Source organism: Geotrypetes seraphini, chromosome 3 (genome assembly GCF_902459505.1).
Source record: "Geotrypetes seraphini chromosome 3, aGeoSer1.1, whole genome shotgun sequence".
Taxonomy (NCBI): domain Eukaryota; kingdom Metazoa; phylum Chordata; class Amphibia; order Gymnophiona; family Dermophiidae; genus Geotrypetes; species Geotrypetes seraphini.
Window position 1 is genome coordinate 194149838 of NC_047086.1, and position 15759 is coordinate 194165596.

Below are 15759 nucleotides of genomic sequence, written 5' to 3' on the forward strand. Positions count from 1 at the left end.
CCCCCTCCCTTTTTTCTAAACCGCGATAGCGTTTTTTAGCACAGGGAGCTGCGCTGCTCTCAATGCTCATAGGCTCCCTGCACTAAAAACCGCTATTGCGGTTTAGTAAAAGGGGGCCATAGTGCAAAATATAGACAGCATATATAAATTCTCAAAACGGACACATTTTGATCACTAAATTGAAAATAAAATCATTTTCCTACCTGTTTGATAATTTCATCAGTCTCTGGTTGCACTTTATTCTTCTGACTGTGCATCCAATATTTCTTCCTTTCTTTCAGCCTCCTGTATGCTTCCTCTTCTCCAGATCTCATTCCCTCCCCAAACTTTTTCTTTGTTTCACCCTGCCCCTTCTTTGTTTCTCTCTCCATGCCCCCTTTCTTTCTGTATGTCTGTCTTTCTCTCTCTCTCTCCGTGCCCCATTTCTTTCTTTCTTTCACCCTGCACCCTTCTTTCTTTCTCTCTCCATGCCCCCTTTCTTTCTCTATGTCTGTCTTTCTCTCTCCGTGCACCATTTTTTTCTTTCTTTCTTTGTTTCACCCTGCCCCCTTTCTTTCTTTCTGGCTCCCTGTCCCCCCTCCCTTTCTTTCTTTCTGGCTCCCTGCCCTCCCCCATGCCACCACCTTTGGGAAATATGCTGCCACTGCCGCCATCGGGAACAGGCCAGCACCTCTCATGTGTGCATTCATAAAATACAAGCAGTTACGCAGATATCATGCGAGTACATTTACACTAGCTCCATGGCTTCTGTCTAGCTGTGGGTTCCACAATGTTACAGTACCTCTAATGTCTTATAAAGATACACAGGTAGTTATCACTCTAACTTTCGGCACTCAAACTGAAGTTATGGTTTATTTACAGTATTTAATATACCACCCTTCCTTAGGTAATAGCAGAATGGTTTACAATATAAAATCATAAAAGATAAGACAAGAACTACAAATCGCAGGAAAAGCTAAGGGGCTCATTTTCAAAAAAAGATACGACATCCAAAAGATTGCATAAGGGAAGGGGACTTGTAGACTGCCTTTCTGTGGCTTTGGCATTCAAAGTGGTGGTCATTGGAGAATTAAGTGACTTACCCAGGGTCACAAGGAGTAGCACTGGGTTTTGATCTCATAACCTCTGGGTACAGAGGCTGCAGCTCTACCAGTGAGCCACACCTTCCCCGTAAACCAGTACTTGAATGTCTTACTAGTGAAAACATCCAAGTGGACATTTTCAAAACTGACTTACAATACATCTTCCTGTCTCCAGTGCATATAAACCTTAAGGGGAATGTTAGAGGTGTGTTTTGGACAGGATTAAAGGGAGTGGGGAGGGAAAGGGATTGGGACTTGTATACCGCCTTTTTGTAGTTATACAGCCACACTCAAAGCGGTTTTACATACAGGTACTTCAAGCATTTTCCCTATCTGTCCTGGTGGGCCTATCTAATGTACCTGGGGCAACGGAGGATTAAGTGACTTGCCCAGGGTCACAAAGAGCAGCGCAGGGTTTGAACCTACAACCTCAGGGTGCTGAGGCTGTAGCCAGGGCAGGATTAATTCTTCAAGGGCCCGTAGGCACACAAATACCCTGGGCCCCCTAGTCCCACCATGCCCTAGCCCCACCCACACCCCGCCCCCATTTATTTACCTGTTTTCTGAAAATTAGTCAAAATGTATTAAAATTAGTCCAATAAAAGGATCACCATTTCTATTTCTAACCATTTATCAAAACAGCTACAATACTACTTTATCCTAAAGCAATAAAATAAAATAAAATAAATATAATTTTTTTCTACCTTTGTCATGTGGTTTCTGCTTTCCTCATCGTCTTGTCAATTTCTTCCTTTCATCCACTATCTACCTCTTCCAGAAAATGTCTGCTTCCCTCTGCCATCTCTCCTCCTGCCCCCTCCCCCTCTAGTATCCATCTTCTTCCCTCTGTTCCCCTCATTGTCTGGCATTTCTCTCTCTTCTGTCTCTCCGTCCCTCCCTGTAGTTTTTAGCATCTCTCTCTTCTCATTGATTTCCTCCACTCAGATCTAATATCTCTGTCTCCTTCCCTGTTCTTTGGCATCTCTCTCTTCCCTTTCCTTTTCTTCTCTGATCTTCCTTCTCTATTTTCTGCCTCCTTCTAAATTAAATTCTTTCTTACAATTCAGTCTTCAGTTTCCCTGTTTTCACTGTGTCTGCTCACAGCTTGCCACCCCTTTCCTTCACCCCTCCACTATCTCACTAACTCTATCTTCTTCCCCCCATCCAGCATGTGGGAAAGCAGCAGCAGCAGTGGTGTGGAGGTGAGGGCCTTTCACCTCCTCACTGCTGCTGCTGCTTTCCCATATGTGACTGACGCTGACGGCACAAGTTCTCCCCTCGTCCATCATCTGCCCCTTCTCTCTCTCCACCCCAGGCAATTCCAGCACGTTATCCAGCATGTGGGAAAGCAGCAGCAATGGTGAGAAAGCAGCGGTGAGGGGCCCTCACCTCCAGGGCCGCCATCAGGGCAGTACTACCAGTCCTGCATTCAGGGGCCCGGAGCTACAATATCTTGAGGTCACGAATGAGTTCAGGCTATCTGACCATCTTTTTGTGCTCACTAGTCAGGCTAGACGAGGCACACGATTTTCAGATGGATCTGTAGGGCTATTATGTCAGATAAACAGTCACCAGTGAAAAACAGTCACCAGTCTCAATAAAAGCACATTCCACTAGAAGTATGGCTTCTTCGTGGGCAGAAGTTTGGGTGGTCTCTCCCAAGGAGATTTGTAGGGCAGAAGCTTGGTCCACGCTACATACATTTTCTAAGTTTTACAAAAGTGGATGCAGTGGCAAAGGAAGACTCCACCTTTGGGTCCTCAGTGTTATGAGCTGGCACAGTGGTCCCGCCCTAGATTTCTGGGACTACTTTTGTATGCCCCGTCCATCCAGAATGCAATAGAAAAAGAATGCAATAGAAAAAGAGATTCGGTTCTTGCCTTGCTAATATCTTTTCTACCATATTTCCCCAAAAATAAGACAGTGTCTTATATTAATTTGGGGCCCAAAAAAGGCACTAGGTCTTATTTTCAGGTAGGGCTTATTTTTTTTCATGTACATGATCATCTCTCCCTTCCTCTCCTTCACCCCAATTCTTCTTCTTTGCTTTCCCCTATATGTGTAACATCTTTATTCCCCTCTCACCCATCCCCTTGTGCCGTCCCTCTGCAGCATCTTTCTATCCCTCCATCCCTCTGTGCAGAACCCTTGCCCAGCTTCCATCCTTCCCTCCCTCCCTCCCTCCCTCCCATCCTTACATACATTGGAGAAATACGTGTATTGTACTAATTGTATTGTATTGTATTTTACTAAATGTATTCTGTAATTCGCTGACTGTACTGTGACATCCTCGCTATTTGTATTCTGTAATTCGCTTATTTTTAGCTCTCTTCACTGTAAACCGCCTAGAAGTCGCAAGATTGGGGCGGTATAGAAAAAAATAAAGTTATTATTATTATTATCCTTCGTGCAGCAGAACCCTTTGCCCAGCTTCCATCCTTCCCTCCCTCCCATCCCTTGTGCAGCAGAACCCTTTCCCAGCTTCCATCCTTCCCTCCCTCCCATCCCTTGTGCAGCAGAACTCTTGAGCACCCGCCGCCGCCCCCGCTGTGCAGCCAAACCACCGATGACCCTCCAACCTTCTCTCCCAATCGATTCCCGCTGACTGCGACCATAAATACCTTGCTGCAGAGGAGCGTTGGGCCAGCAGCACTCATAGGCTGCTTCGTGGCCTTCTCGCTGGGGCCATCTATGTTTGTTATGATTTCAGAGCAAAAGATTAGGGGAGTTTCCCATATCCCTCCTTTTTAATCTGATTTCAGAAAATGTGGTATAATAAATGTACCAGTTGCTGTAAAGCCCAGTTAGAAGAGCATGAAGCATATGGCCATATTGCACCTGTTGACCACACTGTCATTTTGCCTCTTTACTACAGTCACACACACAGTGTGGTCTGGTGGTTTTTAGCCCTTGAAGCAGTTCTTCGAAATGAAACCGAGCACAAGTTGGACTTAGAAGAGCCATCTTGAAATTTTCTTGTGATACCATGCTGTATGGTGACTAACAATTTATTTCTTGAGTTTGAATGCAATATTTTTATAGTGTACTATATATAAGTTTGCATTGAATTATGGATACTGGACACTTGCATGGAAGGAATTAGTCTATGACTGAGACTGAAGCTGATTGCACTTCTTAGGTTGCTTAAGTTATAGATAACAGAGCCAAGATAGAACCCTGCATGGCTCTGTACAAGGCTAATCAACTCCCAGACTTCACCCTCCCCCCACACATTATTAGTCATGAGGTTTGTGTGTGGCAGGGCTCGGGGTGGATTGGGGCAGGCCGGGGCAGGGGGCAGAACTAGGTGGTACTGGGGGCTGAACAGGGCAGGGCCAAGTGTCCTCTTTTTTAAAAGAGGAAATCTGGTAACCTTATGGTGGGCAGACATGGGGGGGGAGACCAGCCTGAAAATGAGCATAAGAGCAGCAGGAGGAGGTAAATTGGAGGACACCTTCAGATTAGAGAATTACACGGGGACAAATTTTTCCCCCGTCCCCGCAGGAGCTAATTTTCCTGTTCCATCCCCGTGAGTTCTTTTCCTGTCCCTAACCCATTCATACATGCTGAATCCTCATCTGCACAAGCCTCAAACATTTTAAAATCACAAATGTTTGAAGCTTGTTGCAGTTAAGGCATGGCCCAATCCTTTTCTATGGCTACATATCAGTTCTGTTTTAACCATCATCAAAAAAGTCACCTTTAATGTGCATTCAGTTTTCCTATAAACATATAATAACAGCAAAACCTTTTTTTTTTCTTCTTCTTTTCCAGAAGATGGAAAACTAAGGTTTCAGTTGAAAGAACAATCCTCGTCCTTGCTAAAACCTGGTTCAAATCCTGGCACCCAAGTTAGGTGCCTTGAGGCAGTATTCTGTAACAACACGTGTAGTATTTTGGAATGCCCCTTACATATCCATGGCTATGCTCCCTTTTGAGTTAGGTGCTATTAGAATTAAGTACCATGCCTTATAGAATAGCCTGCAGCTTAAATAATTAGTTGTTTAGTACCCAGTCGCTTTATAGAATAGCGTTTAGTGCCCAAATACCTTATAGAATAGCGTGCAGCTTAAATAATTAGTTGTTTCGCATCCAATTGTTGACATTAATTGGCATGCAAATGTAGGCCCCAAATCCATGGCTTCTTTATTCTCCGTATCACTCTTCACACACTGTGGTGGTCTCTCATTTCTAACTACTGAAACAGGCTTTGAACAATTTTAAAATAATTGAACGACCCCCTTCAGATTATGCTTAACCATTTTACTACCGCCTTTTCTGGCGATTATGGCGACCCTAAAATGACAAAATCTACCCTCACTAAATTTTGTGCATATGAATGGCCCACTTTCGGTGTAGGATGGCCCCCCGAGGGTACTCTGGATTTGAATATTATACGTCAGGTATATATCCGTGTCACCAGTCCCACTGAGGGACATCCTGATCAGTTCCCTTATATAGATAGTTGGTTGGATACGGTCCGACTAAAACCTTCCTGGCTTAAACCCCAATTGGACAAAGCTACCTTAGTGCATGTAATGGCCCTCCGGCGGAAGGTCCAGGAAAACTGCCCAGTTTTATCCGAGCCATTAGATAGTGGACCGGATCCGTTGGAACCCTCAGCGCCCCCTCCTTCGTATACCCCTCGACCCGATTTGAACGTTCCTGTCGGTCCTGGTGACCGTGATATTCAGGATCCCGATTTACCCCCATCCCCTGATTTACCTCCCCAACAAGCCCTCCACCCTCAACCTGACCCCCAGGCATCCTTCAGCCCCCCCTTGCAATCTCGTCTTCGACATCGTCCTGATAAGCCCGCTGCCATACTTCCCCTCCGACATACTCTCACCGCCCAGCTCCCGGATGACCAAGGGTTTCCCCGACCTCCGATAACCCATCTGGTATACACCCCTTTTTCAACCACTGATATTTATAATTGGAAAACGAACTGTCCGCCCTTCTCTGAAAAACCTCAAGCTACTATTGATCTCCTTACCTCCATATTCCAGACCCACCTGCCCACTTGGGCAGACTGTCAGCAACTTTTAGTCTGCCTATTGAGCACTGAAGAACGGCGCCGAGCCCTTTCTGAGGCCCGGAAACATGCCCAAACTTTAGCCTCCGTGGACCCGAATCCTGACAACTGGCTTACGATACATTTCCCTGACACAGATCCCTCCTGGCAACCTGACCAACCTGCCCACATGACTTTACTAGACTCGTATCGCAAATATATTATACAGGGCTTAGTTCAGAGTTCTCGGAAACCCATAAATGTTACTCGTGTAGCCGAAATCATGCAAAAACCTGATGAATCTCCCGCTGCGTTTCTTGAACGCCTGACCGAAGCCTATCGTACTTATACCCCTTTTGACCCGGAACTCCCTGAAAATCTACGCATGGTAAATACCTCTTTTGTCAGCCAAGCCCAGCCTGACATCCGCCGTAAGCTTCAAAAGCAAGAGGGATTCGCTGGCATGACAACTACCCAGCTATTAGAAATAGCTCAGCGTGTTTTTATGAACCGCGACACTGCCGCTCGGCGGGAAGCTGATCGCTGTCTCCGCCGAAAGGCAGACCTCTTTGCCCTAGCCCTCCGCACTCCCTATAAGGTTGGTCCCCCTTCTGTTCCCACTGGTCCAGGGTTCACACCGGGTCCAGGAACCCGCCCTGATCTGGCCCGAGATCAATGTGCTTACTGTAAACAATCAGGACACTGGAAAAATGAATGTCCCAATCGACCCTCTCAGGATCGGTTTAATCCCCGATCCGGACCCCCAGCCGCTTCCGGTAGGCCTGGACCCCGTGCCGGTCCCTCTCTGGCTCCCCGACCACTCCCTAGTATCGCTATGGTCCAGGACACTGCCCCTGATTCAGATAATGAATACTGAGACAGACCGGTTTCGGGAGTACGACTGACCCATGTCCTGCCCGTCTACTCCCTAGGTTCCCTTGAACCCTTGGTCGATGTCCAAATAGGGAACCACAAAGTCACCATGATGGTTGACACAGGTGCTCAGCACTCCGTTCTCACTAAACCCCTCAGTCGTTTCTCCCCAGATACAATTGAGGTCTCCGGCGCCACGGGATCCCAAGCCGCTGCCCCCATTCTTGAACCGTTGCCAGTTTCCCTCGGCCCCCATGCTATCCCTCACCGGTTCATATATATGCCTTCCTGCCCTATCCCCTTGCTGGGCCGCGATCTCCTACAGGCCTTGCACGCTTCCATTTCCATAACCACACGAGGATTTTCCCTGCACATTCCTGATGATCCTCTCCTCGCTAGTCAACCCCTAGATCGGCATTTGTCTTCCTGCCTCTGTTCCCTCATGCAGTCTCCCTCCGGGGAACCGGCTCCTCATCCCGCTGTCCCGTCCTACCTCCTTACTGTTCCTCCTGATCTTTGGGCTGAGTCTGGGTCTCCTGGATTGGCACACAACATTCCTCCTTTTGTGATTGACCTGAAACCTGCTGCCACCCCAGTTTCAATCAAACAGTATCATATCCCTAAACGGGCTTTGACCTCTATCATTGTTCATTTGGATCGCCTTGCCCGAGATGGCTTTATCCGTCCCTGTACATCCCCTTGGAACACTCCCCTCCTCCCGGTTCTCAAACCTGGAGATCCCCCTGACTACCGCCCTGTCCAGGATCTTCGTGCAGTTAACTCTCGCACCACTGATATCCACCCTCTGGTTCCCAACCCCTATACCCTCCTGTCCCATATCCCACCCTCTGCCACTGTCTTCACGGTCTTGGACCTTAAGGATGCCTTTTTCTGTTGCCGATTGGCCCCGGTCAGTCAACCCATTTTCGCCTTTGAGCGACCGGACCCTGACCCTTCCCGATCCCCTACCCAGGCAACCTGGACCAGACTACCCCAGGGCTTCAAAAACAGCCCAACCCTGTTCAGTACGGCATTAGCCCAAGACCTCAGCTCCTTTTCCCTTCCACCCCCTGCCTGCCTTCTCCAGTACATTGATGATCTCCTCCTCTGTTGCCCTGACCTCTCTTCAGCGCACACACACACCCTTTCCCTGCTCCTCCACCTATACGACTGTGGATATCGGGTCAGCCTCAAGAAGGCTCAGTTTTCTCTGCCCTCAGTCACCTACCTCGGCTTCACCATTTCACAGGGCCAGCGTTCCCTACCACCTGATCGGGCTGAGGCACTGTGTTCTCTGCCCACCCCGACTGACCGTAAATCTCTCCGCACCTTCCTCGGCATAGCTGGGTACTGTCGTCTTTGGATACCTGACTTTGCCACTCTGGCTAAACCCCTTTACGAGGCTACCAAAGGGCCTGATCGCTCACCTTTCCTTTGGACCTCCGCTCAACAAAAGGCCCATGACTCCCTGCGCTCTGCACTCCTGTCGGCCCCTGCTCTGGGCCTCCCCGATCCTGAGAAACCTTTCCACTTATACTGTCATGAACGGTCTGGAATTGCCTCAGGAGTCCTTCTGCAAACCCTCGGTTCTTGGAAACGCCCTGCTGCCTATCTCTCCCGGCAACTTGACCCTGTCGCCTCTGGTTGGCCCCCTTGCCTCCGGGCCGTAGCCGCTGCCGCTGACTTAGTAGCCCATGCCTCTAAGTTTACCTTTGGTCAGCACTTGACGGTTCATGTCCCGCATGATGTCCTCTCCCTCCTGGACTATCGGGCCCACCTCTGGTTATCAAATGAGCGTCTCCTGAAATATACTGCGCTCTTCTCTGAGAACCCCACCCTTTCCCTCGTCCTTGTGAGCCCCCTTGATCCCTCCACCCTACTTCCTGTACTCCTTTCCACCGCAGCCCCCTCTTCCTTGTCACATGATTGTCTTCATGCTATCGATTCTGTCTACTCTTCCCGCCCTGATCTTTCTGATCGCCCACTGTCCAACCCGGACTATATCCTTTTCACAGATGGCTCCTCCTTCTTGGACGAGTCCGGGACTCGTCGCTCCGGATATGCGGTGACCACTACAGATATAGTTATCCTTTCGGGTTCCCTAACTCCTGCCCCCTCAGCCCAGGCAGCCGAACTTGTGGCCCTCACAGCTGCCCTCCGATACTGTGCTAATTCCACCTGCAACCTCTACACTGACTCTAAATATGCCTTTCTAGCTGTTCATGCCCACGCTGCCCTCTGGCGCCAGCGTTCCTTCCTCACCTCCTCTGGATCCCCTATCCAACACCACCAACTCATCCTGGACCTTTTGGATGCTATCTTGCTACCCTCCAAAGTTTCTATCATGCACTGCCGGGCCCACCGTCGCCTCCGTGACTTCATCAGCCGCGGTAATGCCTTGGCTGACCGCTCGGCTCGCCAGGCGGCCCTCCAAGGTCCGTCCACACCCCCTCTTCTGTTATCCCTTTCCTCCCCTCAACCTTTCCTTCATTCCCTTTCCCCCCAGTACACTGACCCCGAGCGCAAGTGGGCCGTGCAGCAATCTGGCCATTGCACCCTCCCATCTGGATGGATTACTATACCTTCCTCTCACACATCCACCCCCCTCCTGTACGTCCCTCAACTCCTGGCCCTCACTGTTGTCCAACGTGCACACGATTTTTCTCATGCCGGTAACCCAGCTCTCCGCACTCTTCTCCGACAGAATTTCTATATCCCGAATCTCTCTCAACTCATCTCCCATGTCCTGCTCCGCTGTGTCATTTGCCTCCGACACAACCCCTCTTCTGTCAGGTCCCCCGTTCCTGGTCACCAGCCTATCGGTTCACACCCCATGCAAGTCCTCTCTACTGATTTTACCCTCTTGCCCCCCTCCCATGGGTTCCGTTACCTCCTGGTTTTCATTGATTCCCACACTGGGTGGCCAGAGGCCTACCCAGTGCGCACAGAGAAAAGTAGGGAAATAGTAAAGGCTTTACTCCATGACATCATCCCTCGCTATGGCCTGCCCCTAGTGATTGGCAGCGATAATGGCCCCGCCTACATATCACAAGTCACACAAGCTGTCTCTCGGGCTCTGCAAATCACCTGGAAATTACATGCGGCCTATCACCCCCAGAGCTCTGGCCAAGTTGAACGCATCAACAGAACTATTAAAACCCTCCTCGGAAAAGCGGCAGAGGAAAGCCGCCTGCCATGGCCCAAACTGATTCCTTCTGTTCTATTTCGCATCCGCTGTACCCCAGGTAAACGCAATCGGTTGTCCCCATTTGAGCTCATGTATGGCCGACCCCCGCCGATAGTCAGCCCAGACCCTGAGTCTCTTGAACAGATAGGGAACGCTATCACAGACGCAGAGATAAAGCAGCTAGGAAAGACCATTATGAAATTACAGAACTGGGTCATTTCTAGAGCCCCGCTACCAATTACAACCCCTGTTCACCTCTACAAACCTGGGGATCAAGTGTGGCTAAAAGTATGGAAGAAAGAACCGCTGAAACCCCTTTGGACAGGGCCTTTCACTGTCTTACTTGCTTCTCCCACAGCTGTCAAATTGTCCCGCCACGAGTCTTGGATTCACTACAGCCGTGTGAAGCCCGCTGCTGAGTATATTTGTGAAAAAGGGCCTACTGACCTTCAACTGAAAATCACACGGCTGCCCCACACTCTGGAAGAGTAATCACGCACGTCTGATCCAGAGATCTGTCAAGATATTTAAAATGAACTCTGTTGTGTATATACTGCTTGTGATTTGCGTCTTGCCAACATTGTCCATGTCCCCTACCCCTCCCACGCCTGGGTGTGCCCCTTGTGTGGCACTAGTGGACAATGGGGGCAAAACGGAAAATGTTATTAGATTTCAAACTAATTATGAGTGTAAGGGTCAACTAGTGACCCCTGTATGTATATATAACAAGGTTGAATATTCTATATGTAATAATGGAGACTCACAGATCTGTTTTGACCCCAAAGCAACTAATAGGGATACTTGGATAGAGGTCAGGTCAGTCTGGGATCAGGGCCCCCTGATTCAACAAACCCTGGTCACTAATCCCTATGTCCCGGCCTCAGTCCTCTTTGATGCTTGCCATGCCATGGACCAAAACCCCACCTTCCTTGGACGTTGTGGTGCCCTGGCATGGAGGAGGGAATATATGCACAATGATAAATACATGTGCCTGGCGGGACAGAAGCCGTCCCACTGTGAAGGGTCTTCCGAACACTACTACTGTAACTACTGGAGATGTGTATCCTGGGCTACTTGGGGTATGACCCGACTGCCTACCACCCGAGCCATATTATCCAAAGGGGTGACTACCTCTGACTGTGGCCTCCAGAACTGTAATCCACTTAACTTCACTATCCTACAGCCGTTTAAATGGAACCTCGATGATAGCCTCCGGAAAGCTCGCTATCTTGTGGGCCTACAGATATACGGTAAGGGCACGGACCCTGGTACTGTCTTACACATCAAACTCGTTGAGAGACACCGGATCCCTGAACAACACAGCATTGTGTTTCCTGACTTTTATGAACATATGAAACTAGACCAACAAGACTTTGTGCCCTCTGCCACCACCCGCAACCTTTTCATACAGTTCGCTGAAGCCATAGGAGCCACCTTAAATCTGACAAACTGTTATGTCTGCGGGGGCACAAATATGGGAGAGAAATGGCCATGGGAGGCTAAACAGGTTTCCATGCTCCGGCTGGCCAGCCTCCCGTCTTTCAACTACACCCCCAACTTACAGCGGGCACCCAGCTGGCCCCTGAAAAACTCCATTCTGGCAAAACACTGCATACAGCGTCTCGGACCATCCTTTACCACTCGTGTTGGACACCTGCAGTGCCAATCCTTATGGACTAAAAACAGCACCTCTCAGCCCGGTTGGACTTATTGGACCGGAGATCCTAAGTTAAAAATACCCAGACGATGGAATACTACTGGCAACGCTACCACATTAAATGTCTACCTCAACCTGCCTGCTTCTGCCCCTTGGGCTGCACCGGAAGGATACTACTGGATCTGTGGGAAAACGGCATACCCCACTCTACCCTCAAATTGGACTGGCACTTGTGTTCTGGGCACTATCAAACCAGCCTTCTTCCTCCTCCCGTTATCCGAAGGAGAACATCTGGCTGTCCCAGTATTCGATCAACGGGCCCGTCCTGAAAGAAGTTTGGAAATTGGTAAATGGGATGACACTTGGCCCCCGGAGCGCATCATTGCTGTCTACGGTCCTGCTACTTGGGCTGATGATGGTATGTTTGGGTACCGGACCCCAATCTACATGCTTAACCGCCTCATACGACTGCAGGCGGTTTTAGAAGTTATCACCAATGAAACAGCTAGGGCCCTGGGAGCCCTGGCCAAAGCGAACACTATGATGCGTACCGCCATCTATCAGAACCGACTGGCCTTAGACTATCTATTGGCCGCTGAAGGAGGGGTATGTGGCAAATTCAATCTTTCCAACTGCTGTCTACAACTAGATGATGAAGGATTTGTGGTTGAAGAGGTCATAGATAAAATTACCAGATTAGCTCACGTTCCTGTCCAGACTTGGAAGGGTTTTTCTGCTGATATGTTTGGACTTAACTCACTGACTGATTGGGCCTCCAAACCGGGACTCTTTAAAGCCCTCACCATAATTTTCCTGGTATTCTCTGTCATATTTTGTGTTCTTCCTTGCCTGTTACCATGTTTATTGAAAACCCTTAACCATACTATTAGGACTACGATTGACAAAAGTACCACCGCTCTAGTCCTGGCCCTTTCCTCCTATCACCCAGTCCCCACCTCTGATACAGATGGCCCTGACCTCCCGTAACCCAGCTAGTCAGCTAGCGCACAGAAGAAAAGTTGGGAATGAAGGATCCCTAGCTAGCTGACATAGCTGGGTCACAGTGTAGATGAAGAAATTCCTTTTAGATCAATGGGTCATAATTAGTACAAAGAACAACTTGTGACTCCATTTTACTGCTCTGAGAAATCACGTATGCATGCAGGCCTGTTCTATGTATCTGTCTTAGTGCCTGGTACAGCCAGGAGGCAAAGGAATGTAGATGTTAGCTAGCCATTGATGTATAGATTATAGGATGGATTTATGGTTTTGTTTTTCTCTTTGCTCCTACCTTTTGGTCAGAACTGGTTAAACTGGTTCGGACTGGTTAGGACCCTATATAATCTTTGTGTTTGAAATTCTCAGGGTCTTCTGTTTATGCAGCCAGTTCTGCTCAGAAGTCCAGCATATATGCTTGATTAATAAAAGCCTTTTTAAATCTCTTCAGTCTCTGGCTCAAGTCTCTGCACTACTAACGGAGGGCCTTATCCTAACCGTTCCTGGTCAACCACCAGGTTAATGCCGGCTATTACGGGTCTCGTAGAAGGCAAGGTTTGAAATCCTCCGAGGGAGACGATCGTGCCAAACAGGCTCAAGTCTGTAGATCAAGTCCCTGTTCGGCTGCGCCAAATGAAGGTACCTTTTAGGATAAGGCCCTCCGTTAGTAGTGCAGAGACTTGAGCCAGAGACTGAAGAGATTTAAAAAGGCTTTTATTAATCAAGCATATATGCTGGACTTCTGAGCAGAACTGGCTGCATAAACAGAAGACCCTGAGAATTTCAAACACAAAGATTATATAGGGTCCTAACCAGTCCGAACCAGTTTAACCAGTTCTGACCAAAAGGTAGGAGCAAAGAGAAAAACAAAACCATAAATCCATCCTATAATCTATACATCAATGGCTAGCTAACATCTACATTCCTTTGCCTCCTGGCTGTACCAGGCACTAAGACAGATACATAGAACAGGCCTGCATGCATACGTGATTTCTCAGAGCAGTAAAATGGAGTCACAAGTTGTTCTTTGTACTAATTATGACCCATTGATCTAAAAGGAATTTCTTCATCTACACTGTGACCCAGCTATGTCAGCTAGCTAGGGATCCTTCAATAATGAGTGTATTGTATTATCCATTTCTTAAAACAGCAGGAAATTGTGCAAGCAAAATTGCAGGGAGATAACGGATTATAGCAGAAAACATATGGTCGAACGATCATCCAGGTAAAATGCATTGAGTATAAACTCTTTGGAAATGACTGCATGAACTGTTCAACTCCAGATCGTGTTACACAGAAAAGGGTTTTGAAGTTAGATGTTAAGCTTTCTGCTTTAAATCCGTGTACCAAATGAACTCTTTTGCATCCCTGTAGCAGGTGTGCTTAATAAAGCAACTGCACCTGCCAAAGACTTGGGAGGGGGGAACTTGAGTAACAGAATAGTCAAGTCTGTGATACTGTGCAGTGATCAGAGAGCAGACAATTCAATAAACTGAACAAGATATTTCACTCAGAAATTTGGGATAAATATTCTGTTGGCAGCTATAGCCATGTCCAGGCACTGGCAATAAATATCTAAGTTTGTGTGGCCAGCTGGCATGTAACCGTAGAAGTACCCAATAGTATAGTAAAGGGGGGCAGGGAGAATGGTCCACCCCAGGCACATTCTTGGTGAGGGCACTGGCACCCCTCCTCTTTTCCACCACCCTGCTCCTTCCCTATCTCTTTTAACTTCCTCAGCATCACCAACTCACTGCCTGACATTGGCGTCAGCTCCTCCTCTGACGCCACTTCCAGATCCCATGCCTAGGAACTGACGTCAGAGGGAGAGCCTACATGGGCAGGGATTTGGTGATTCTGCTCATGCTGGGGAAGTTAAAAGAGGTACGGGGTAAGGAAAGGGTGCAATTGTGCTGCGGGGGGGGGGGGGGGGGGAGGAGGAGCAGGAGTGGGGGAGGGGTGCCACTGCCCTGGGCACCTCGCACCCATCTATGGCTGATTTTAACTTAACTGATTAAGGCCTGATTATTGGCACTTATATGGTTAAGTGCCAGTTCCATCCCTAGACCACCCACAAAATAGCCAGTTTCCATTTTTGCAGTTAGTAGTGCTGAATATCTCCCAAAAGGCAGCTAAGTGCTATTTAACCAGTTTTAACATTACCACCTTGATTACCACTATTACCAAGGTTTAACATTATCACCTTGATGAGTGGCCTTACTAATTACCTGCACCATAGACCATAACTCAAAAGCAGAAATGCACATATAGTCCCTTTATAGGAATTATGAGGAGGTAGAAGCAGCAAGTTAAAATCTCCCAATATGCACACTTTCTTTGATTTTACAGGCAATACAGACAGAAAGTGAATCAATTCTGAACAGTCAGTGGTTAAAACTCCTGGAGGACTATAAAGTACACAAAAACAGATATACAACCTCTCAAAACCAAAAACTCCACATCACCCATTTCAATAGCACATTCTCCAGTGCCAACCATAGCCCTTGTTTAAAAAACACAAGCACTCCATCTAGTCTCTGCTTAATACAGCAGGCCCACTCCTATTTATAGCCCTCTGGGCAGCATTGTGTCCCACATACCCTGTCTGAAAGATGCAAACATGATTCCATTATATAAAAGACATCATAATCTACTCCCTCATAGATCATATTCTGAATCAAGATGATCTTTTTCTTTACTGACCATACATTTAACAACCTAGCCAAACTACTGCAAAAACAGCTGATCTGCCAGCCACTTGAGGGGAAGGGAGTTAGGGCCCATGTTAATGCGGCGGTCAGCTGTTCCTGGCAGTCGCGGCATTTGTTTTTATTGAGCGTCAACCACTAGGAGCTAAGGGGGAGTATGTGCTGGCATTGGAGCAAGGGTAACTACGATAAAATGATGAAAATGGTTAAAAAGAAGCTAAAATGGTCTGTGGCAAAGGTCA

General features: G+C 48.0%; 1 protein-coding gene across 1 annotated transcript in view; it reads left to right on the plus strand.

Annotated features, from left to right (window-relative positions):
- Nucleotides 1-5620: 5620 nt before the first annotated feature.
- Nucleotides 5621-15759, plus strand: part of LOC117357239 — a 63635-nt gene continuing 53496 nt past the window's right edge. Inside the window, exons 1-2 of the mRNA XM_033937610.1 lie at nucleotides 5621-6694; nucleotides 7418-8821. Coding sequence (XP_033793501.1) covers nucleotides 5621-6694; nucleotides 7418-8821 — 2478 coding nt within the window. The remainder of the gene's footprint in view (nucleotides 6695-7417; nucleotides 8822-15759) is intronic.